This window comes from Vanacampus margaritifer, chromosome 1 (assembly GCF_051991255.1).
Source record: "Vanacampus margaritifer isolate UIUO_Vmar chromosome 1, RoL_Vmar_1.0, whole genome shotgun sequence".
Lineage (NCBI taxonomy): Eukaryota > Metazoa > Chordata > Actinopteri > Syngnathiformes > Syngnathidae > Vanacampus > Vanacampus margaritifer.
The window spans coordinates 17,800,135-17,823,318 of record NC_135432.1 but is presented as its reverse complement, the minus strand read 5'-3'; the positions used below and the strand labels follow the sequence as shown (position 1 = coordinate 17,823,318).

At 38.9% G+C, this 23,184-nt stretch overlaps 1 protein-coding gene across 3 annotated transcripts; it reads left to right on the top strand.

Moving 5' to 3' along the window:
• The first annotated feature begins 310 nt into the window (after positions 1–310).
• Positions 311–22,305, top strand: slco4a1 (solute carrier organic anion transporter family, member 4A1). Of its 3 annotated transcripts, XM_077546616.1 has the most exons (13): positions 329–439; positions 9,415–9,456; positions 11,317–12,400; positions 14,099–14,189; positions 14,801–14,922; positions 15,133–15,244; positions 15,974–16,128; positions 16,376–16,640; positions 17,115–17,280; positions 17,883–18,061; positions 19,295–19,359; positions 19,835–19,983; positions 21,115–22,305. In XM_077546616.1, the coding sequence occupies exons 3-13, from the start codon at positions 11,578–11,580 to the stop codon at positions 21,283–21,285; spliced, it is 2,298 nt and encodes a 765-aa protein (XP_077402742.1). In that variant the 5' UTR covers positions 329–439; positions 9,415–9,456; positions 11,317–11,577; the 3' UTR covers positions 21,286–22,305. The 3 variants fall into 3 exon arrangements, with proteins under 3 accessions (XP_077402725.1, XP_077402742.1, XP_077402733.1); XM_077546599.1 differs by lacking the exon at positions 9,415–9,456 and having other exon boundaries at positions 311–439; XM_077546607.1 differs by lacking the exon at positions 329–439 and having other exon boundaries at positions 9,381–9,456.
• The last annotated feature ends 879 nt before the right edge of the window (positions 22,306–23,184 follow it).

The window sequence follows — 23,184 nt, the reverse complement described above, 5'->3', positions numbered from 1 at the left end:
AGAACGTTTTATTTCTATTTAAATTATTTCCTGTTTCGTTAGAAACGAGAACAAATTATAGAGGTCGAGTTGGATTATAGTGTTGGACTCGAATACATTTAAATTGTATTCGTGTCTTTATTTCATTTTACTCGACTGACTCAGGCGCATTATTTAAACATAGGCATTATTATTTACATTACATACATTTATTATTTAAACATAACCATAACACGTACAGGACAGCAGTGCTGCCCTTTTGCAGCTTCACGGTTGATGTCACTAGCTGTGTCACTATAGTACCCGCTCGCCATATTGACACTTTCACAAGGCGGCAGCCGGCAACGTGCTTCGAGACCTCCCGAGCTGCGGTTGTCAGCATGCGCCACCTGTACCGTCACATTTATCTCAGGAAACCAGACGTGGTGAGACGAGAGAGGGTGTATATGCACGTTTGAAGGTAAGCCACGTTCGTTAAATATAACATTTAAAAAAATAAATAAAGGTGGCGTTGCATGCACTATAAGGTGCTGATGCCGCCGGTGCACGCGCACCAGACATGCCTCAAGCATGCAACCTGCACCGCGTTTGCGACAACAGTGAACAAAAGGGAGTGTTTTGTAATCCAGTGACTTGCTCTGCCTCGCAAAATGAACCCTAGCTATAGTCATAAACACATCGGCAATTCATGCAACATCTGATTGTTCACGTGATTCGCTCCCTCTAGCAACTAGCAAGATATGAATTATAACGCCGTTCGTTTAGCTGTCACGTCGCTGCCCATCGACGCAGAAAAGTCATTACTTCCGCGTGTTTTTGCACGATATGCTACCTTTATCGCTTCACGGCTGCATAGTGAGGGTGGTTCCCTCCTTGCAGGGGTGTGAGGGGTGCACCAAGACCCAGACCCAGATAATATGTTTATTGCATTCGTTTCATAAATGCACATAGTTTCTGTTCAAAATGGCGAATCTTTAGATGATAGTTCATATCACCTGAGTGCAAACATATTGTATTCATGATTATATGGATGGATGGATGGATGGGTGGATACCAGGTACTGACGTGATAGATATCACAATATCTGTTGCAGTTGATCCAAAATGTGTGTAATAATTGACAAACTCATTCAAGCGTGCTTATGATGGATCATCGTCTTGCTTTGTGTGCTGGAAAACATGAAAGAGCCTTTCCCAAACTATTCACACAACGTTGGACGCATGCAATTTTGCAAAACAGGGACATATTTAAGGAGAAATGGGGGTCTAGTCCAAATGTTGGCTCATGAGCACATCAAACTGATCCTTTGTGTTCTGTGAACTAACATAACATTAATGATGGGATCAGCCGTCAACAGGAAGGACAAGAAGAAGGATAGGTATACAGTTATGAACAGTTGTTATAAAAGTATGGGCTCCCTCTAGTGATATGTGAAATAATCACTATTTCACTACTTATAGTACAGTTCAACTATGTAGTTTAATTTTGCATTTAGTGTTTCAGAACTGTTTTTTTGTTTTTTTTGTTTTTATGTATGTAGATATATTTTGTTACACTCAAGTGCAACACGTTTTAATTAAATAATTATCAACTAGTTTTAAAATATAAATTCTCTTTTTTATGGATGTAACGATAACGGCAACATTGCAATGTTGCAAACTTGCAATATTAAAATTGACACAATATCCTTGTCATGCCACGATATTAAAAGTACATCTGTTAAAAGGGTGAGGTTGTGTTCCATTTGCGCAGTTCTAGCGCCCTCTGGTGGTTAGTTAATTAGAGCAGTTTAGTTTTAATTAGGAATGTTTTGGCCACTACAGTGATTATCACTCCCATAAATCAGTCATACCACCAAATATTTTTCAACATCTCTGTCAAAAAATATTACATGTATTTTTTTTCCCTTCAGTCGAACACAGCATTGTGATTTACATAGACCATGATACTTAACGCCGCTGAGCCAATAGTAGCACCTGCCAATGACATGTGAGATGACATGCCAAAAGCACAAAAACACAACATTGTGCTTCCCCCCCATTTTTTAACAATATCGTGAGGTTTTTTTGCACAGTATCGTCTATATATATATATATATATATATACATATATATATTTATTTATTTATTTATTTAGGTGCAGGGATGTTCAAACTGCAGAATGTTACAGTAACCTAAATATACTTGAAGGGAAGTTAACCTCTGTCTCATACTGGATGAACACTTTAACCTACTATGCTATAGTATTTTAATGTTGGTCATTATACTGTTAGTGGGAGAGCTTAGTACATATTTTTGTAGTTGGTGCTTGCTGTAGAACAGTTTTAGAACCACTGCAAAGAAATGTCTTAGCAATGTAATTTGAAAATCATAATGTTGACGTAATCCAAGGTGTCATGATTGTAAACAGATGAGTCAATGGTCAACGTCTAGAATGGTGCAAAATATTGCAATATTAATCATTTTACATATCCCTAATACAACTTCTTAAAGTTTTTGTCACAATCATGTGTCATTTCCAACCAAAAGATATCAACTGAACAAATATAAAATACTGTCGAACATTGCATTTGTTTTATGATAGCATAGTCATTTCATAATTTGTTCTGTTGCTGTAGCAATAATCGCAATGCAGAACTAATGCAGTTTAGTTTGAATGAGATTGTGTGACCTAGTTTACAGAAGAAACACATGAGGCCAAAGCAGGAGAACACTGCCCCAAGCATTGTGCGCCAAAGTGCGAGTTGACCCTAAGCTCCTTTAACAGTGCCTGTTAATGTCCAATATAAACCACACTAATGTGGAATAGAACCGTAAAGGCATCGCAACAATATTCTGCCTTCAAAGCTAGTATCTGAGTTGTAACTGATGCGATGACAAGCGATGTTCACAATACACTCCCACTTTGTTGTGTTGAAAGCAATTTGTTAGTTGATACTTGATATTAAGAAAGTCTCATAAAAGCAGTAAAACACTTACTCGAGTGAAACATCAAAACAATAAGATCCTGATTTTATTTATTTATTGTTTTTTGGATTAAAAATTTTATACAGTATATGCAAACAAACAAATAAAAATTTCCTGAAATACTCTGGACTGCTCTGAGCTCAGTGTATGATTGCGTAACATCTGACTAGTAATCGTATGTGCGCAGAGGGTCAGAGAGGATTACTTATTACTCGGCAGCTTTTACAGATTAAGTGGAAGAATCTGTTTTTGTTGTTGACAGTTTAGTGAATTGCTGAACCGATGCCTTGAATGTTGTTTCTCAATGAGTAACATTCTATCTTTATTTAGATAGCTAATACAAATGGTTTGGAACTAGTATTGTCACGATACCAAAATTCTGACTTCGGTACTATACCTGTATAAAATACCTCGATACTGGTACTGAAACGGTACCGCGACAAAAATCTAAAACATCAGCAAAAGCAGCAAAATTATTTTTATTTTTTATTACCGGTAATTCAAAATATTAGGATATATACATGTTAATTTATGTAAATACTGCATATATTTATGTATATACTGTATGTAAGCTTTCACATTGCATGCCATATTCTTGTATTGGACTGCATTTGATGTCATCTGTTTTAAATCTTGTTGATACAGTGGCACTCCCATGACTCAATGTAACGTTGCTTGAGTGTGCGTGCATGTCTCTGCTCTGCTCCATTACGCTCCCAATTAGTCAAATGCGTCATCAAATACTACAAACTGGGAACAAAATAACTCACACTCCACTTATTTTTTAAGGGACGTGTCAAAAATGCATCACAACCTGTCGCTCTGTCAGTCATCTGGGCTTTTTCTATGCATACCTGTGATTTCCTACTGTGTGCCTGTTCATTGAACGCACCTTGAGACCACCCACTGCAGGAGTGATTGTTGCTTTTTCTTCTGCTTCTCCGCGAACAAAAACATTTGCTCTTGTTCCAAAACGTCACGTCTGTTGGCTTGCCGAGGCTGTCGGCCATGTAAGAAAAAAAATCCATATGACACTTTTCATAATCGGTACTCATGATGGCAGCAGATATTGTCCGTTTTACAATCAGGAACCAAAAATAAGAAATTAGTAGAATAGAACATTTTCATTAATTTCATGAAATTTTAAGGAAAATGCTATATTGGGACATTTAGGTCTTTCTTTACAATTATCTGTCATTGTTTTTAGGGGGGAAATTTCATGTAATAAAAGTACTAGTGGTCTCGGTACTAGGTATCGATGACTACTCAAGAGTTGAGTACTTGTATTGTTATTGTTCTGAAAAAAAGTGGTATTGAACATCTCTAATTAGTACCTTCCTATAAATTGTAATTAGAATAATGTTGTTGGGGTTGGTGAAAGACTCTGGTTGGTAACCGGGTGGGTAGTAGGTAATGTCTGGTCGGTGCTGGATTTCACTTTTCTTTCTTTTCTTTGATCCTTCCTCGGGTCTCCTGACAACCTCACGACTCTAGTATTTGGTTTAGGTGAACAATATGGGATTTTAAATATGTTTTAGGTGAACTATCATTAGTTCACTCATTAGTGTACTCATGTACATACTCACACGCACACATGCACACACACATACACACGCCCATGTACATACTCACGCACATACAAAATAAAAAATAAAAAAATAAAAGAGGGAGCAATGATCATGACATGTCGAATCGGTAAAATTACCGAATGAACAATACTGAGCTCTCCAGAAAAAGAAAAAAAAGAAGAATGTTGTTGATTACATGGACACATCCATTTATTTATTTTTTTTTATAAAAAAACACATATCGGAGAGGAGCAATATCCATACACCAAATGTAGGCTACTAGTAAGCACTTTCATTAGTTCACAGTAGGCTATCAGACGAGTTTTGGGGGCATGACAAAGCACATTATTCTATTCATGACCGTCCATTCCATCTCCATTTAAGTACCGGTACTCTAAGCCAAACCCAAGAACAACATCAATGCAACAAAGACCAAACACAAATTGTTTCAACGTAGACATGAAAGAGTAAAGTGGAGTGGGTGTATATAAGCTAAGTCAAGCATACTCCGTGCCAACACGAGGCAAAACACGGTAATATTGCATTTGCGAAATACAAATTGAACACAATAATTAATCAATGTAAGGGAGGCGCCATATTGACTAAAATCATTAGCAGTTGCAGACGTGACGATGAAACCGCAGTAGTGCATCGCCTGTTAGTACAGATTGTTGAAAGCGACGGATTTAATTACTCAATCCTAGACTGAGATGGAAAATGTGCAGCGGCCATCACAGGAAGCGTAGCGTAGAGTCAAAACGTTGATGTGAAGGAGTTTTACAAAAGGGAACCACATGATCACAGCTTGGTAAGAACACGATGCTATCTATATTGCTGGCTGAAACCTCATAAATCACAATTTGGCAAATTTCATATTTTTTTCAAAAATATCTACTTTTGGTCACTCCACACACGTAGGTGTCTTTTTTTTTTTTACGAATTATTGACCAATCAAGTGTTGAAAATGCTCTTTGATGATGCAATGTTAATTGTTAAACAACCATTTTGGGGTCTAATGAAAGTGACCATTTTGGAGGTACAAGGTTTTGGCCCCACATCAGCGATATGTAGCTTTTGTATTTGTAATGAAATCTAATAAGTAGCTTGTTGTAGCTTGCTGATGCGTTTTCCTTAGTAAATAAAGTGGGCAGGAATTCTCTGATAAATGTCGCATTCTGGTGAACCACACTCTTAAAGAGTGAAAATACCTAACAATGGTTTCCCATAAGTTAGATGATACAATGTTTTAAACATATTATGTCCCCCTTAACTCATCCACTGCCATTGACGGCTATAGACGTCAAAAATTCATTTTAACTATTCATATCAGTTTAACACTTTTTTCCACTTTTGTTAACAATAGTATGAAAACCTAGGAAAAAAATATTGTACATTTAGAACAGATATAAAATTTGTGATTAATCGTGAGTTAACTATTGAAGTCATGTGATTAATTACAATTGAAAATTTTAATCGCCTCACGCCCCTAATTGTTAACAAAAGTGGTGAATTTTTTTTTAACTAATAGAAATACTTCAAATAATTTTTTGACGTTTATAGGTGTCACTGTCAGTGAATGAGTTAAGAGCAGTAACATCTTGTGAATAGTATGTGAAGAGCGGAGTTTTCTAAATGAGTAGCTTATTGTAGGTTGTCAACCGTTTCTAAAGGTTAGAGGCTAACGGCTGCTAGTCTGCTCATTTGTCTATCTAAAAAGAAAGCCACTCATTTTTTTAAATAGTGCTTGTCCTCATTTGGGTCGCAGGCGAGATGGAGAGAGGCAGTTTGCAGTTTTAGTCAGGGAGTTTTAGTTTGTGTGTTTTTGAACATGTGTAAACAATATAACAGTAACTGAATGTGACCATGTTCTTGATATCCGTCCATGTCGGGAGAAAGCCAAAAGTCCTTTCTTTTAGTTTTGTTTTGACAGTGTCGTGATGTGTGTGTGCATGAAAAAAAAAAGCTGTGACTGAAAGTGAAAGTGAGCATGTTCTTGATATCTGTCCATGTCGGGAGAAAGCCAAAAGTCCCTTCTTTTAGTTTTGTGTTGACAGTGTCGTGATGTGTGTGTGCATGCAAAAAAAAAACTGGGACTGAAAGTGAAAGTGAGCATGTTCTAGATACTTTCCATTTTCCACATCGCGCACACCACGCATTTCACACACACACGACTGTGAGAGAGACGTGCTAACTTCCCTTCACTCACAAAATGCTGCCTCAATCTGCTCACCCATTCTCACAATGTTATGTGCAAGATGGCCCAGCCGGCTTCGCAGTTCTGAGGTTCAGAAGTAGTAGTAGTAGTCTGACCTCCTGCCAAAATACAATACGTACATGTAAGTTCAAAACTCTTAAATTGTCCATAGGTGTGAATGTTAATGTTGATTGGTTGCGTGCTGTTCAATGTTGTGCAATGTCTCGTAAAATTGACTGGTGACCAGTCAAGTGTGTACCCCGCCTCTTGGCCCAGGTTTGCTTGAAAAGGCTCCGGCATTTCCATGACCCTCATGAGGGAAATCAGGATGCGAAATGGGCCGTACCCATGATGTGTTTGTGAAAGAACAGGAAGCACAAGAACACCTTTTATCTGATTAAAGAGCAACAAACTCAAACATGTTGTAGAAAGTAAAGTAGAAAATGACTCAACTCATTTTATGAGAAAACACAACTGAAACAAAGCTGTTCATAAATGCAAAAATACAAATTAAGAATCAATAAAACAAGGTGAAAACAATAAAAATAAGACCACAGCCAGGGCAGAATCTCAAGCTGTGTTAAAAGCTAAGGAATATAAATGGCTATTAAGGCAGGTTTTAAAAATGACAAGTAGTGAGATAATTCAAACTTTTGGGAAAGGTTTCTTAATTAAGCCATGCTTAGCGACTGTTAGTACTGACTCACGTGACCTGCAGTATAATGTGCAACACTAAAGGGAAGTCACCGTTATTTCTGCACAAGCGTGCGCACGCGTGCGCACACACACACACACACAGCACAAAATAAAAAATTCTAGATCTGTACAGAATGTTGCAATCTAACACCTATGCAATGTAAAATCTATCTTGGGTATACTTTCCATGAAACAGTTTCATAACTATCCACAAGTTCCCGTAACACTGCGGTCTAAAAATGTACAATCGTGCATTCTTTTATGAAGTGGAAGAGAAGTGTTATTTTGGTGACTTTGCTTTGATTGACTCAAATTTCTCCATATAGAGCTGATACAGTAGTTATTATAATCAGAGGTTGTAGTGTCATAACAAGTAATGTAGAAGAGATTATTGAGAGTTGAATTTGTGGTTGAGCACCTGCTCAAACCGAAGCTTTCCAAGACGAAGGACAGCCTGCTTGACTTTGTGATGTATTCTGGCTCATGATGCGTCACTTGTCTGACTTTTGTGCATGTGTTTCAAAATGTCAAAATAGTCAAGACATACCAGCTATGTTGCTAGCTCATGTGCCACCAAAAAAATATCGCAGGCATCGTGAACATAAATAAACCCGATGCTCAGTTTCATTTACATAGAAAAGCAACTTTATTGTTATGGTTCACTTCACTTCAGTTCCAACTCAGTGACAGTTTGAATGTGAGAATGAATGCTTGTTTGTCTCTCTCAATGTCCTGTGCGTGACTGGCAACCAGCCTACTGTAGGGTGTAGTCTTTTAAATTCTGTCTAATTGGACGGACTCCAGCTCACCCATGACTCTCATCTGGATAAGCAGTGTGGAACTGGAGGGTTTGATAAAGCAACATGTTGACTTTTACAGATGCCTGCAACGCTGCCTTGAAACTTTTTTGGGGGTGGGGGGACTCACAGTAGACTCACACAAGAATGGACAGACTTTTGAGAACCTAAATGCGGCCGCTGACAACGAGGGGGATTTAAGATGCAAACGAGGATGAAGCAATCAAATGAAAATACTGGACACAAAAACCAGAGGTTCCACTTTGAGTCTTCAGCTCTTCCCATTCGGGGTCGCAACAGTACGTTTTTAAAAAACTCTCAAAAAAAAAATCTCAATGACAAAATTTTTTATCTTTTATAAAATATGCTGGATAATCTATTTTTTTTAAACAATTTTTAATTACATTATTTAGTATTATCCATATTTCTTGTGTGAACGGAGAGCTAACAACTGAACTGAATTGGCTGCTTCTGAGAAGCATAATCTCAAACCCATTCCTGGCCTTTGTTTCCCACAGGGGAGGAAAGACCCTCCCGAGGAGACAAAAGCAAAGGTTACTGCTGTGAAGAAAAACTTGCTGTGATTTCACTTTGATATCACAAATGAAAAGGCGGATATCAGAAAAGAATTTAACAAAGGAAAACGGTGTGAATGTTTCTGTTGTAGCCACTGATGCTTTAGTGGTACAATTGCCTGACTTGGGTGCAGCCAGCGTGGGTTCCGTTCACCACTCAACGGTGTGAATGGTTGTCCATGTATGTATGTGTCCTATGACTTATTGGCGTCCATTTTAGGGTGTAGCCCGTGTCTCTGTAGTCAGCGGTAGGCAACCATTTAGATGTCTCCATCCTCCAACACAGGCGAGGATCGTTATCGGGCTTCTCCAGAGCTCATGCTGATCATTTAAATCACCTGTGTTGGAGGAAGAAGACATCCAAAACGTGCAGGAATGTGGCTCTCGAGGACCAAAGTTGCCATCTGGAATAAGATCCAGCTCACCTGCGACCCTAGTGAGGATAAGCAGCACAGAAAATGGATGGGTGAATGTACAGTGGACCTCGTGAGCATCTTGCAGGAGGATTATGTAGCGTCAGAACGAGTCAGGCACTCCCACTGGGCGTGTCCTGATGTGCTGCCTCAGCACTATAAGAGGCTTTCTGAGATGGGCTCAGAAGTTGTTTCACTTTCATCTTTTCCACTCTTTCTTCAACAGACTTTTTTCCAGACCTGTTGACTGTGACATGTTGGACTGAAGGTAGGGTGCAGTAACTCCTAATATTATGTAGCTGGGTTTTTGAGGACACTTAAAATATCCATTTGATATTTTTAAGATCAATTCAAAAGCATGCATAGCTATGACTCTTAAGTGTCCTATTAGTTATTAACATATTTATCTTGCCATCACTGACGGTGTCGTGGCTCACTCACCATGCAAGCAGCTTGCGTTGGTGCATGGTGATGGTGTGAATGTGTGTGAATGCTTTTCGGTCTCTACGTATGCCCTGTGATGGACCGGTAGACTCCAAATATTGTACATACTGGTGTACACCTTTCTAGGAGAATATAACGTAAGAAGACAACATTATTTATTTATTTATAACATTTTCGTGTCAAAGCAAAAGTTCCCCTCAAAATGACTAGCTAAACAGTTACTCGTGTTTTTATTCACTTTTCTTACATAGGTATTAAATACAACAGATGTTCACATTCCTTCACATACCAGCTGTGTTTTCATTGGAAGAGTATTTTCCTTTAGCGTTGCGCCTTTTTCACGACAGAATGGCAGGCCCAAACAACAACAACAAAAAAGGGGTCTGTCCATACACATAACTGTCACTAAAGGTCTGTCAAAGCATGTTAAAATCTCTTTTGTCAACTTGATGGGTGTTCTACAAACCTTTCCTGTGAGTGCTATGTTTAACTCATTCACTGCCATTGACGGCTATAGACGTCAAAAATTCATGTGAACTATTTCTATTAGTTTCACTTTTTTTAAATCCATATCACCACCATTCATACCAATAATAAGTCATGAAGAGGAATGAAAACACTTCTAAATATAAATAAAACACATCAAAAGTGAGTCATGTAGAACATTGCCAAATCATGTGACTCTATTCATTATTAACTCATTCACTGCCATTGATGGCTATAGACGTCACAATTTCATTCAAACTATTTCTATTAGTTTCATTTTTTTCCACTTTTGTTAACAAGAGTATGAAAACCTAGGGAAAAAAAGTATTATACATTTAGAACATATATAAAATTTGTGATTATTCTGGAGTTTAAATAATTAAGTAATTAAACAAAAAAGAAAATATAAAAAAATTAGAGGCGTCAGACGATTACATTTTTTAACTGTAATTAATCGCATGACTTCAATAGTTAACTCATGACTAATCAAATTTTATATCTGTTCTAAATGTACAATACATTTTTTTGTAGGTTTTCATACTCTTGTTAGTGAAAGTGGAAACTAATAGAAATAGCTCTAATGAATTATTGATGTCAATATAGCCGTCAATGGCAGTGAATGAGTTAATAATGAATACAGAGTCACATGATTTGACAATGTTCTACATGACTCACTTTTGATGTGTTTTATTTATATTTAGAAGTGTTTTCATTCCTCTTCATGACTTATGTATGAATGGTGGTACAGATTTAAAAAAGTGAAAATGGAAGTTGTTTTTGCAACATTTTAAATAATTATCATCCTGCAATTAAGAGCATTAAGATGCAGGTTTTCCCCAAGTGTTAACTAAGGCTGACTGCCAGGCGCAGGTACTACCAGCTGTGGGTTCTATGAGGTGCTACTACAAATTGGCCAGAAGGCTTTGAAAGAATGGCTCATTGGTCAACAAGGCATGTCGTCACATCAGCTTTTGAGCGTACAGAAATTAGCACGTGCTAATGTTTTCCTATCCTGTTACTGTGTGCAGTGGGATACCCCATACTTTGCGCTGCAACTGACATTCCCAAAATGATTTCCCAAGCCAAATCATTTCTTAAGTGGACAAGCAATCTTTTTTTCACAGAATCAATGAAAATTAACTGTACCAATATACAGCTCTGGTTATATTTTAAATCATCTATTGTCTTCTCTCTACAGGATGCCATGAGCCAACCAGTTGTGTTGCTTTATAAAGTACAACAGCCTTAAGAAGCACTCAGCAGTGTTGTTGCATGGAATACAGTACACAAGAAGCAAGTATTTGTAATTGCAGAAACCAGCTAAATTAGGACACTGGAACATTTCAACTTGGCCTGCTTCATATTTTCTCCTGGCTAAAGTTATTTCACAAGTAGCGTATATTGCCCTGTCCAAGTAGTTTCCCCTTTTCTTGCCCCCATCTGAAGCCCAAGACCCTCAATGCTCAATGCTGATGCCTCCTTTAGCTCCAGGCAGGAGCTCCTTGACCTTCATGGCCTCCCTCTGAGCAGGGGCCCCTCTCTGGACACCCCCAGCCCTGTGGACCCTCACATAGACAGCCTCACAGACTCGGGACCCAGATGCACCGATGGTCCCGTTCAGCCCCGCATTCTCACTGGAGCTTCCACCTTTCCGGGACAGATCTATAGTGCACAAACCACCCTTAGCGCAGAGTCACAGATTCGATTAAATCCGTCCCCCACAGACTCAGATCAGCTATGCGGCTGGGGGGCTCTGACACCCAAAGCTATCCAAGTCTTCAACACTCCCCGATGGGTGTTGTTTTTCCTGTGCGTGGCCTCTTTCCTCCAGGGGATGATCATCAATGGCTTCATCAACACAGTGGTGACGACCATCGAGAGACGCTTCGACCTGCGAAGCTACGACGCGGGCCTCATCGCCAGCACCTACGACATTGCGGCGTGCATTTGCCTGGCCTTTGTCAGCTACTTTGGCGGGACGGGCCACAAGCCTCGCTGGCTCGGTTGGGGGGTGCTTCTCATGGCTGTGGGTTCTCTGGTCTTTGCCTTGCCTCACTTCATCACGCCACCTTACCAGGTCAGTCTGTCCGAGCAAACTGGAATGTGCTCTGCCAACCAGACCAGCTCTTGCCAGGACCAAGAGGGCGGGGGATTGCCCGGTTATCGATTTGTGTTCATGCTGGGACAATTTCTTCACGGAATGGGCGCTACCCCTCTTTACACGCTGGGAGTCACGTATCTGGATGAGAACGTCAAGTCAACCTACGGCCCTGTTTACACTGGTGAGCTACATCTTGGAATTAATTCAAAGGATTTACATCACTGGGGGTTTAAATTTCCCTTGTCAACACCATGTCGCGATATTGAAAGCAGCATTTCTGTTAAAAAGGAGGGGTTGTATTCCCTCTGTTGGTTAGTTTATTAGTGCAGTTTAATTTTAATTAAGCATGTTTTGGCCACCTAGGTTTAAGACCCACGCTGATGGCCAGGTGAAGGGGAACACGTATGAATTCCTCCACAAATTGACACGAGTCACATGCAATTACATGCAATTGCTCATGTTCAGTCATACTAGCAAATATTTTTCAACCTGTCCATAAAAAAACATTACTTTTGACCCGCTGCAGTAAAACACAGCATTGTGAACTACTGGGGGTCTGCAACCTGCGGCTCTTAGTTCCACTCCAGACGCTCCCTGTGGATATATGTATATATTTGTGCTATTTTAAATTCAACTAAGTCGTAGAATTTCATTGTATTTGATTTAAATAGAGAATGAGTTGGCTCTGTATATTTTGATCGATTTATAATTCTCTTGGCTCTTTTTTGCAGTTTGAAAACCGGGTCGTTATTTGTTTTATATGCGTTTCCCCAGATTTCCACACAATAGGTCAGATATGATAATAATGATTTCTTATTTAGGACATCCTTAGTTTTAAAGAGTATCCCTATAATTGTTGAAATTTTCCTTTTCTGTGTGACCTCCAACATAATTTTTCATCAATAACTACTCCAAGAAATTTATTTTCATACACTCTTTCTATTCAATTTACCATAATTTTGACCTGTTGTGTGGTTTGTCTAGTACAAAAAACTATCAACTTGGTTTTCTTTAAGTTTAATGATCATTTGTTTGAGTCAAACCATTTTTTTAATGTGTATAATTCATTCTCCACGGTAGTCAGAAGCTGCTTCAGGTTCTCTCCTGAACAGTAGAGAGTTGTGTCATCGGCAAATAAGACACTTTTGAATATTTTTGAGACACAACAGATATTGTTTTTGTACAATATAAATAATTTGGGGCCTAGCACAGACCCTTGGGGGACTCCATGAGTAATCCTCAAGTGTTTTGATTGTATATTGTTAAACTGTATGTACTGATCTCTATTATCCAAATAACTTTTCATCCATTTATATGCCAAACCTCTTATGTCATTTCTTTCTTTTGCCAAATTACTGCCAACATTAAAAAAAAAAAAAAAAAATCATTAAAATCATTAGCTATGTCTGAAATTTCAATCTCAATGACAAAATGTTTATCTTTTATAAAATATTCTGGATAATCTATTTTTTTTAAAACTATTTTTAATTACATTCTTTAGTATTATCCATATTTCTTGTGTGTTAGCCACTTACCCACAACATTGTGATAATTATCGTATGGTGAGGTTCATATCGTAATAATTATTGTATCATGACGTTTTAATATACATCCTTAGCCTCTACATTGAGAAGTTGGAGTAAAGTGCATTAGCTGTCTCATTATGTGTAAAAACCATCATAAATAACGCATGTAGTCTGTCTTGCATATCATCACGTAACTGTCAGTTACTGTATTAAAATTGCAGCTGTGTGATGCAGATACCAAAACAGTGTAATGTGGCCTCCCTTTATGAAACCTGATCCATTTTTGAACAAAGAAGCCCAGTAACAGAGAAAGTACCTGAAGACACACCCATGCTTTCCCTTTCCATCCGCAGGGATCTTTTATACTGCAGCCATTGTGGGTCCAGCAGCAGGATATCTGCTCGGGGGTTACTTCCTCAACATTTATACAGAGATCCACCTCACGTGAGTCAACACTTAACACTCGCATTCACTTTGTCAGAACCTAACTGAACCCGTGTCGTAGCTGCAGGAAAGAATAAACCACTACACCATCGGAGACTTCATTGTTTTGCGCAAATTTGATCAGCAAGCAAGCAGCATGGTGAACTTTGTGAAATATTTCTTTAAGTTTGATCCCTGCCTAAGTGTACCCTATTTGGGTTTAATGCATTTAATTGAAACAACTGTTACATAACATTTATTTTTGTACAACTTTTATGTAACTTTTTTTTAGTCAACAGTATTTAAGTGCAGGTTTTTTCCTACAATTAAGCGCAGTGTTAATGTTTAAACTGCCTATCATCACAGTGACTTACAATAATACTGTATTAAATCTAATTTTCATGATTTAAAACCTTTGTTTTGTTTTTGTTGAGCACTTAGGCCTACAATGCCACTCTATTTTGAAATGGGTCATGATGGTGCTACTAGGAGTGAAAATACATTTTATTAGGTGGTACATCGTAAAAAGATTGAGAACTATTTCTGAAGTTTGGGGTTCGCATCTTGGCTCTCGCAAAACCCCCATCATTTCTAAAACAATGCTTACTGTAATTTGTGTGTGTGTGTGACAGGACAGAGATGACTCCAGAGAACCCTTTGTGGGTCGGTGCTTGGTGGATCGGCTTCCTACTCGGAGGAGCAGCAGCTCTCTTGGTGGCGTTCCCCATCCTGGCCTACCCAAGACAGCTGCCAGGTACTCATGATGCACTTTCACAACTGGATACAAATACATATTGTTGTATACATGTGTATAGCGTTACACTTGAAATTGTGAGGATTACGCAATACTTTGTTTCCCTTTCAAATGATAATAATCTCATTTTGAGCTACAGCTTGGTTATCTTGTGTGACATCATTGCATTTGCTTCTTTCTTTGGTCAAATCTGACTTGGTTCTCCTCCAGGTTCTCAGCAGCATAAGGCCATGCGAGTGTCTGAGGCCCACCAACTCAAAGATGGCAGTCACACCACCGCTTCGGACCCTCATTTTGGCAAATCAGTCAAAGACATGCCAAGGTAAGTGTGGCTCTAGTGTGCAGTTTTTGGAAATGTTCATATGAATATATGAAAATGTTTTTTAACTTTAGTTCTGTGCTACGTATATTGAGGACCACTATAGCTGATTAGAATTTTTTTTTGTTAACTAATTGAGCCTGTTCTGGCTTCTGATGGGCTAAACTGGCCTTAACAATTGGGGGTCATACTTGGAGCACCACTTTTTGCTTCGGCACATTTTTGACAGCATATTAGTGCATTTTTTGTTATGTGGATTTATTTATTTTTTTTACATTCAATAGCGTAAAAGTATAAATTGTTTTGTAATAGGAAGAATCGCATATGTTATACCTGTAGAATAAATTGCACACAGTTTGAATTAGTCAAGATTATTAAAAAAAAATTGAGGTGCATCATTATTTTAGATAATCCACATTGTTTAAGCAGGGTCCATTATGTAACATTTCAGCTCTTTCAATGTAGCACCATAGTAATGTAACTGTACTAAGAATAGCTCAAAGCTGTTGGGATTAGAGCAGCAGGATTTAATTAAAATGAAGTTTATTCATTGGTTCTTAATCTTCACACACATTTATCAAGCAACACAGCACTCTTCTAAAAACTCTTTTAAAAATAATTACATACCGTTTTCATATTTAAGGGGGGAAATAAATAAATAAATATGTATATATATAAATATATATATATATACACACACATATACGTCTATATGTATTAATTATTTTCCAGATCTATGTTGTTCCTCCTGAAGAATCCCACCTTCCTGTTTTTGTGCTTGGCTGGTGCTACGGAGGCTACCCTCATTGCTGGCATGTCTACGTTTGGTCCGAAATTCTTAGAGTCTCAGTTCAGCCTCAGTGCATCTGAAGCTGCCACATGGTTTGGTGAGTGATGAACAAATTACTGTTGGGCTGGGTTTTTGGGGTTCACTACTGCCTATAAATTCTCTGGGTTCCTGGTTCAGACCTCTGACTGGTGGGGTGGGGGTCCTTCTGTCATTCCTTGCCTGGCATTGGGGTCTGTTTTTTTTTAGGGACTGACAGATGAGAAATCTAAATAACAACTTAGCATGATCCTTCATTCTTTGGATGTGAACTATTGGATGATTATGTTTTTTATTTGTTTTTCCAGGCTACATGGTGGTACCCGCCGGAGGGGGGGGCACTTTCCTGGGGGGCTATATCGTAAAGAAACTGAACCTCCGCTGCCGAGGCCTCATTCGTTTCTGCATGCTCTGCGCTGCAGTTAGCCTGATCGCCATCTTCGTCTTTCTCATCCACTGCCCCAATGTGCCCTTGGCCGGAATCACCGCTCCATACCAGTCTGCTGTCAAGAGTCCGATGGACCAGTTCAAACAGCTCTATGACCAACCTAATCATCTGAGTGCAGGAAACAGGTGAACACACACTTGTTTGTTTATGGAACTGTTGGGTATTTGGTAGTTCATGGTAGGGTATATTTGTTTTGATGTTTAGAGTATTTTTCAAACACTTTGATTCAATGTTGCGTGTTGTTCAAAGATAACATTAGCTGTACACATTTCTGGTGCATTCCCATAAATTACTTGACATTCGTATGAATTCCCTTCATTTCTTGTGGAAATCTCAGTGGAAATGTCTCAAGGGAAATTCTGATACCATCATGATATAATAGATGATAAGGATCCAATCTACATAAGACTTTTTAGAACTAAAAACAGATGTGAAGTGTGTAATTTTGGATTTATTTTCATGCCATCTTTTTGAGTTCCAGAAAAATGCCATATAAACATTGACCAAACATAGAAAATCAGAGTACTTGTGTTTTCTGACAAAATATTGAAAATGGTTCTTCTTCTTGTTCCATCCTGGCTGCTGGGAAATTCCTTCAGCAATTCGTCTGTAACAGAGAGCTTGACGGTGGGCTGCAATGAAGGCTGTGGCTGTGACCTGGAGCTGTATAACCCAGTTTGTGGTGCTGATCACATCATGTATTACTCCCCCTGCCATGCTGGCTGTACGGCCATCAACCACACAGAGAATTCCACGGGAAAAAAGGTAACTGCACGTTGAGTTTACAGGACGGTCTAGTATTTTGCAACGCTTCATTCAAAACATCAACCCTACTTAAAGAGGTGGTGGAACATTGATTCCTAACCACTTTGAAATGATCACATTTCACTTAATTGGTCTGAAAATCAGAACAAAGCAATCGTTGCTCGCATATGAAAAACACATGTCCAATTGTTGTTTTATTTGTTTTTTTTTTTTAATTTTTACGTTTAGGCCTAGGGGTTGAAACTGAATACAGACATCCCAAAAAAAAAAAAAATAATAATAATAATAAAAAAGTGGACATAAGTGTTTTTCTGTACAGCGACAAAATGCTCTTCCAAATTATGAATCGCAAAAAGTGTACATTAAATTGTTGGGACATTTTTGTTGATGTTCTGTGCCTTGGCTCAATAATGGGTTGGTAAAACACTGCTCTGGAGTGCTTGATTTAAAAAATAAAATCACACAGCATAATTAAACTTAACCTAAACAAGTTAAGCAGAATAAAAATTGGATGGTAGTGTACAAAAAGAAAAAACAATATATGGGAAGATGATAAAAAGAAGGCCAGTTGTGTGACATAGCATCCCGTGGCGTGCACCTAGGTGTACTCTGGATGCAGCTGTGTGGTGGGGGCAAATGCCTCCTTGGACCACAATGGATTCGCTATGGCAGGAAAGTGTGGCAGCAGCTGCCACCACATGTCAGCCTTCCTCTCGTTCTTCTTCATCATCATCTTCTTCACCTTCCTCTGCAGCATCCCGGCACTCACTGCCACACTCAGGTCAGGTTGTCAAATTTAGCTTTTTTTTTTTTCCAACACCAAATGTTTTTATTTGACAATACAGTACTGTAATATGTTCGATGCAGCTCCACTAGTGTAAATATGGTATTCTGGGTAATATTGCGTTAGTGGAATATGAATTAAGATGCAAAATCCAGCTGTTTTTGTCCATCTCAGGGGGCGGCCATTTTGCCACTTGCTGTCGACTGAAAATGACATCAATGTTGCTCAGGTCTCAGGTAACAACCAATCACAGCGCAGCTTCAGAAATATATGAGCTATGATTGGTCGTTGCCTGAGCCCTCAGCAACATTAACCGGGTTTACATGGAGCCATGTATTCGGATTAGAATGAATCCGAACGGCCAAACGGAATGAAAATGCTCCATATAAACACCTCAATCGGAATGAAAAGGCTGAATCCGAATGGAATTTCATTCATTTATTCAGTATATTCCTTTCGTCAGTCCCATTGAGCATCATGTAAACACTTCAATCGGAATGGCGAGGATGCGCATGTTCTGTCTTGTCGTAAATGCGTCATGACATCGGCGTTTCCATACGTATAAATGGTGGCGCCTTCCTCCCGATCTCCTGGGCCGGGGGGGTGGTTGGAGGTGTTATGGCCTGCCCCGCTCCGGTGAGCCTCCTCGGGCACCTAGAGCTGGCCCCGGTATCCGGGGTTGAGTCCGAGCGCCCCGCCGTGCTGTCTCCCTCTGCCAGCCTAAATCACATGATGGGTGTCCGCGCGTCTGACGGCTGACGCGGGGCTGATCTGATTAAAGGAGCAAGTAAACGGCAGATCGGAATAGGTTACGTCACATGTAAACAGGTGACCACAGACCTTCATTCGGTATGATTTGAATTGGAAAAACTAAAAAGGCTCCATGTGTACCCGGAACTTAATCTTCAGTCAACAAGAAGTGGCAAAATGGCCAACCCCTGAGATGGGTAAAAACGGCAGAATTTAGCTGCATAACTCATACTCGACCAATACAATATTAATCAGAATGTCATGTTTAGACTAATGATGCCACATCTAACATATTATTGTCAAGAAATGTTTACGGTTGACTTCCACTTTAAGTAAACTGTTGAATGGGTTTTGCCTTGACAAGTCATAATGCTCTGTTTTGATCTGAGTTTAGAACTTACAAAATATTTACAATGTGGTAACGTACCAGGGTGTGTGTGTGTGTGTGTAATGTTTATAACTAGTATTGTTCTGTTTTAGGTGTGTGCCAGACAGTCAGAGATCATTTGCACTCGGCATCCAGTGGATTGTGGTGCGCACATTTGGTAAGATGCATACTTTTAAACTTTGCTTTAATAGAGTCATAGAGAACTTTTTTTGGGGGGGAAGGGGGTTGTAACTGGACTTCCCTACAGTTCCCTAAGTGTAACTTTTAAGTCAAGATCATTACAACAAATGAGCAGTGGTAAACCTGCTTGTGTTAAGCGAAAATAGCGTTAGAATCCAATGATTGCACATTCTGAATGCAATGTCAAAGCACAGCAAACAACTACAATGTCAGTGCTGAACATGGCACAACACAACATGAGAGGTGGTCACCCGGCGTAACCATAGCAACGACGGCTGCTTTCTCCTTAATAGAAACCAGTGTACCAGCTCAAGGATTTGGAAGCGGCCATTTTTAAGGTTTAATGACTAATACACTGTGGTGTTTGCTTTAAACTCTTACTTGCAGCTACCTGATTTTGACTCTCACCATTCAAATGTTTGTCTAATCCGTCAGTTGTTGTTTGCTCACAGGTAGTATTCCTGGACCCATCGCATTTGGCTCTTTGATTGACATTTCCTGTTTATTGTGGCAAGATCAATGTGGTGAGCAGGGCTCTTGTTACCTGTATCAGAACTCAGCCATGAGCCAATACATGCTCCTTGCTGGCATCATTTATAAGGTAAATGCTTGCACATCAGATCTCCTAATTGTATTCGATTCTTTGTGTGTCAATTACATGTGAAATTACGAGAACTAGAACACTTTGAGGCTGTTTGAATTTTAGCTGGCTAATGTCTTGATTGGGCAAGTGTTGAGCACTTGCTGGCTACTGTAATCACATTTCACGTTCACTGGTGCCAATCACATCAACAATGACAAAAGTAGCCCAAAGTCAAGCTGACACTGCCTCTTGTGTGAAGTCTGTCAGGTTACTGTCTGATGTGTCAGTTTTCTCTTCCACTTGTTACTGTTAGAAATAACACACATGTCAAAAATCAAGACAACGGCAACTCCATAAAGATTGTTACTTTTTTTTTTTTTTACTTATTTACTTTACAAATTATTTTTTGGATTTATTAAGTACAAAATCAATTTTGGCCATTTGTGCTGGGGGGAAATCATAGGATGTGATGTTGTTTTTTGCTTCAAGCCCTTTGTTGTTGGTTAGGATTAGGGATGTAACGATAACGGCAATATTGTGAAACTGCCACAGTATCATTGTCGTCACATCACGACAGCACATCTGTTATTAATGTCAGTTTGATTTCCATTTCTGCAGTTTTTGCACCCTCTGGTGGCTAGTTTTTTAGTGCAGTTTCAAGGCATGTTTTAGCCCTCTATGTTTAAAATCTACTTGTCAGAAAAAGGGGAACGTAATATGCTTGTGAACTAAATCAATATGTGGAGGAACTCAATGTGTGAGTGCATTAGCAAGTAAGTGCCTCAATATTAAGTGTGATTATACTGTATATGGTAGGTTATTAATATGCATTGCTGCTATGTACAAAGCATAATGTTGTGCTTCTTTTTTAGTATGAGCTCATTTTTTTTACAATATTGTGACCTTTTTTTTATATCACCAACCAAATATATTATGAAAAATGAAAATGTATTAAGAGTACATATTTTGCATGTATCTATGTCTTTTCTCCATATTTAAATTAATATTTTTTGCCATAACGTGGTTAAGCAGTGTGTGCTTCTATTGAGACACCCTAGTCTCACTGATGAAAAATTGCTGCTGCTATATATACTAAAGTGGCTTCTTTGACTTCAAACCTACTCCCTGGCTTGTATTTGTTGCTTTCAGGTTTTGGGGACAATCTTCTTCTTGCTGGCCAGCATCTTGTACAAGCCTCCTTCAGAGTCGCCTCAAAGCAGCCGTGAAAGCAGTGATCACGAAACCTGCGACAAGAGCGACTTACCTGTGAAAGACCTTCCTGCAGACGGTGTCATCATCAACCCGCATGCCAGACTTTGACAACAGACACGCTCAGCTGTGGAGTGGCCAATGATTCTTTGATAGCTTCAGCTTTAGGGAGGTTATTTTTCCCCAACACTCAAGCAAAATCTCTCTGTTCTTCGTAATCAGTTCCACACTTATACTTCACCTTCAATTGGGTGACAAATTAAAGGGAAATCAAGTGTAATAGATCTAAAGCAGCTGAGATTAAAACTCATTTTAAAAGGTGCATGAGAAAGAACCATAATGACTTTGAAAGATGACATGACGGCTCAAGTAACTCGGGTCTAGCAGACTTCTGTTTAGTTTGCATGACATACGTTATGAAGCATTTGCAGTGAGTGAAGGAAAGGCTTATCTATCTGTTTGCTCCTTTTATTTATGCCGCAGTGCCACAGGATACTGTAGCCACACTTTCCTTAATTGCTCCTCACAAATAAAGCCATGACTCGACATTGAAGCTCAATGTCTTCCAAATCTTTTTTTTTTTTGGTGGTCATTTTTAGTCATACTACAAAAGCATTTCAAAAGTGGTTGGTCACCACAGCAGCTCAAACATGCAATCAAAAACAGAAAAGCACATTTGTATTCCTATTTGTGCACGTGGATGTAAGCGTTTTTGACATTGATCTCGTCAGTTCATCATTTGCTTTAATTGCCCTGCTCAGCAGATTTAAGAGACTACATTAGCTGCACCTTAATCAAAATGTTTTGAAAATTATAATGGAGCTTTGTGCAGTTTCTTAACTGCAACAGAAATGTGATGACACATTTGCCAAAGTTGCTGTAACATGATGATGTCGTATATCCACACTTTGTTCCATATTCTAATGAATACCGCTTTCGTTGTTGACAAAAGATACTGTTATTCTGGATGAATTTATTATTGTATGTTACCAGTGTTGTACTGAACGCTAGCTGTGCATTTCAGACTTTCATTTTGTACTAAGTGTTTTTTTAAGAAAGCTGAATTTGAATCTATTTTTATGCGCTGTTTCAGAAATGTAAGCGTTTTATAATTAAAGCTTCAGATAAATATTTTGTGAGTGTTCTCATTTTAACAGGTTGAGGTTTATCCCCAGAGTCATCAAAATATTTTGTTGTGCAAATAATTGCAGGTACATACTGAAATATTCAGATTATCTTTTTGCAGAGTAATCTGAAATTTCTTAACAAATATGAGCTCACTTTTTTGCATCAAGTAGCAGCCAAATTTCAGAATGTCATTTAAGTGTTGTCAGTGCGCCCTCCAGTGGGAGAAAAAAAATTAAAAGTTAATTTTACAATTTTAGAGAAAACGAGGCATTTTCCGTGCTGCTCAGCACCGCCACCTGGCGGTCGTGAGAGACGAAATAGAAACTCGTATTTTACACCCATGAGCAGTGGTGTAGTGGGTTAACTCTCAATGTAAAAATTTAATTAAAACGGATTAAAAATACGTTATTTGTACTTGCTCACAATAATCAAATTATCGTGACCTTTTAAGAACAGTTTGGTAACACATGCAGCCTGAAATAATGTAAAATGCATTTAACATGAGATAAACAATGTATATGTTATGAAAGAAATTACAGTATTTAGTGAACAATGAACAAAAATAGTGAAAAACAGTATTGTTTTGTGCTGAATCCTAAATCCATTGTTGTGTTTTAATTTACCGTACCTAAAAATCAAGTGCCAGCCTATAGCTGGGCCGTGTACGAGGGCAAATCAGTTAATCTGATCTACATTTCTGGGTCAGCATCACGACTGGAGCATTTGAAGGATTGTTTTCCTCGACAAGACCCGCCCTGCTCTGCCTCCGATTGGCTCATCAGTCCTCATGCCACAAATTAGCCAATCTAATCAGTGTAGGCAGGGGGTACCAGCCAATTAGAGGCAGAGGGGGGTAGACCCTGGCTGAACGGTGTGCATGGG

What these genes read in the sequence shown, in the direction of transcription:
- slco4a1 (XM_077546599.1), top strand. Translation starts at nt 11,578, where the DNA reads ATGCTCAATGCTGATGCCTCCTTTAGCTCCAGGCAGGAGCTCCTTGAC. An exon ending in AGAATTCCACGGGAAAAAAG is followed by an intron (nt 17,281 to 17,882) that starts GTAACTGCACGT and finishes GCGTGCACCTAG; the next exon opens with GTGTACTCTGGATGCAGCTG. An exon ending in TTGCTGGCATCATTTATAAG is followed by an intron (nt 19,984 to 21,114) that starts GTAAATGCTTGC and finishes TGTTGCTTTCAG; the next exon opens with GTTTTGGGGACAATCTTCTT.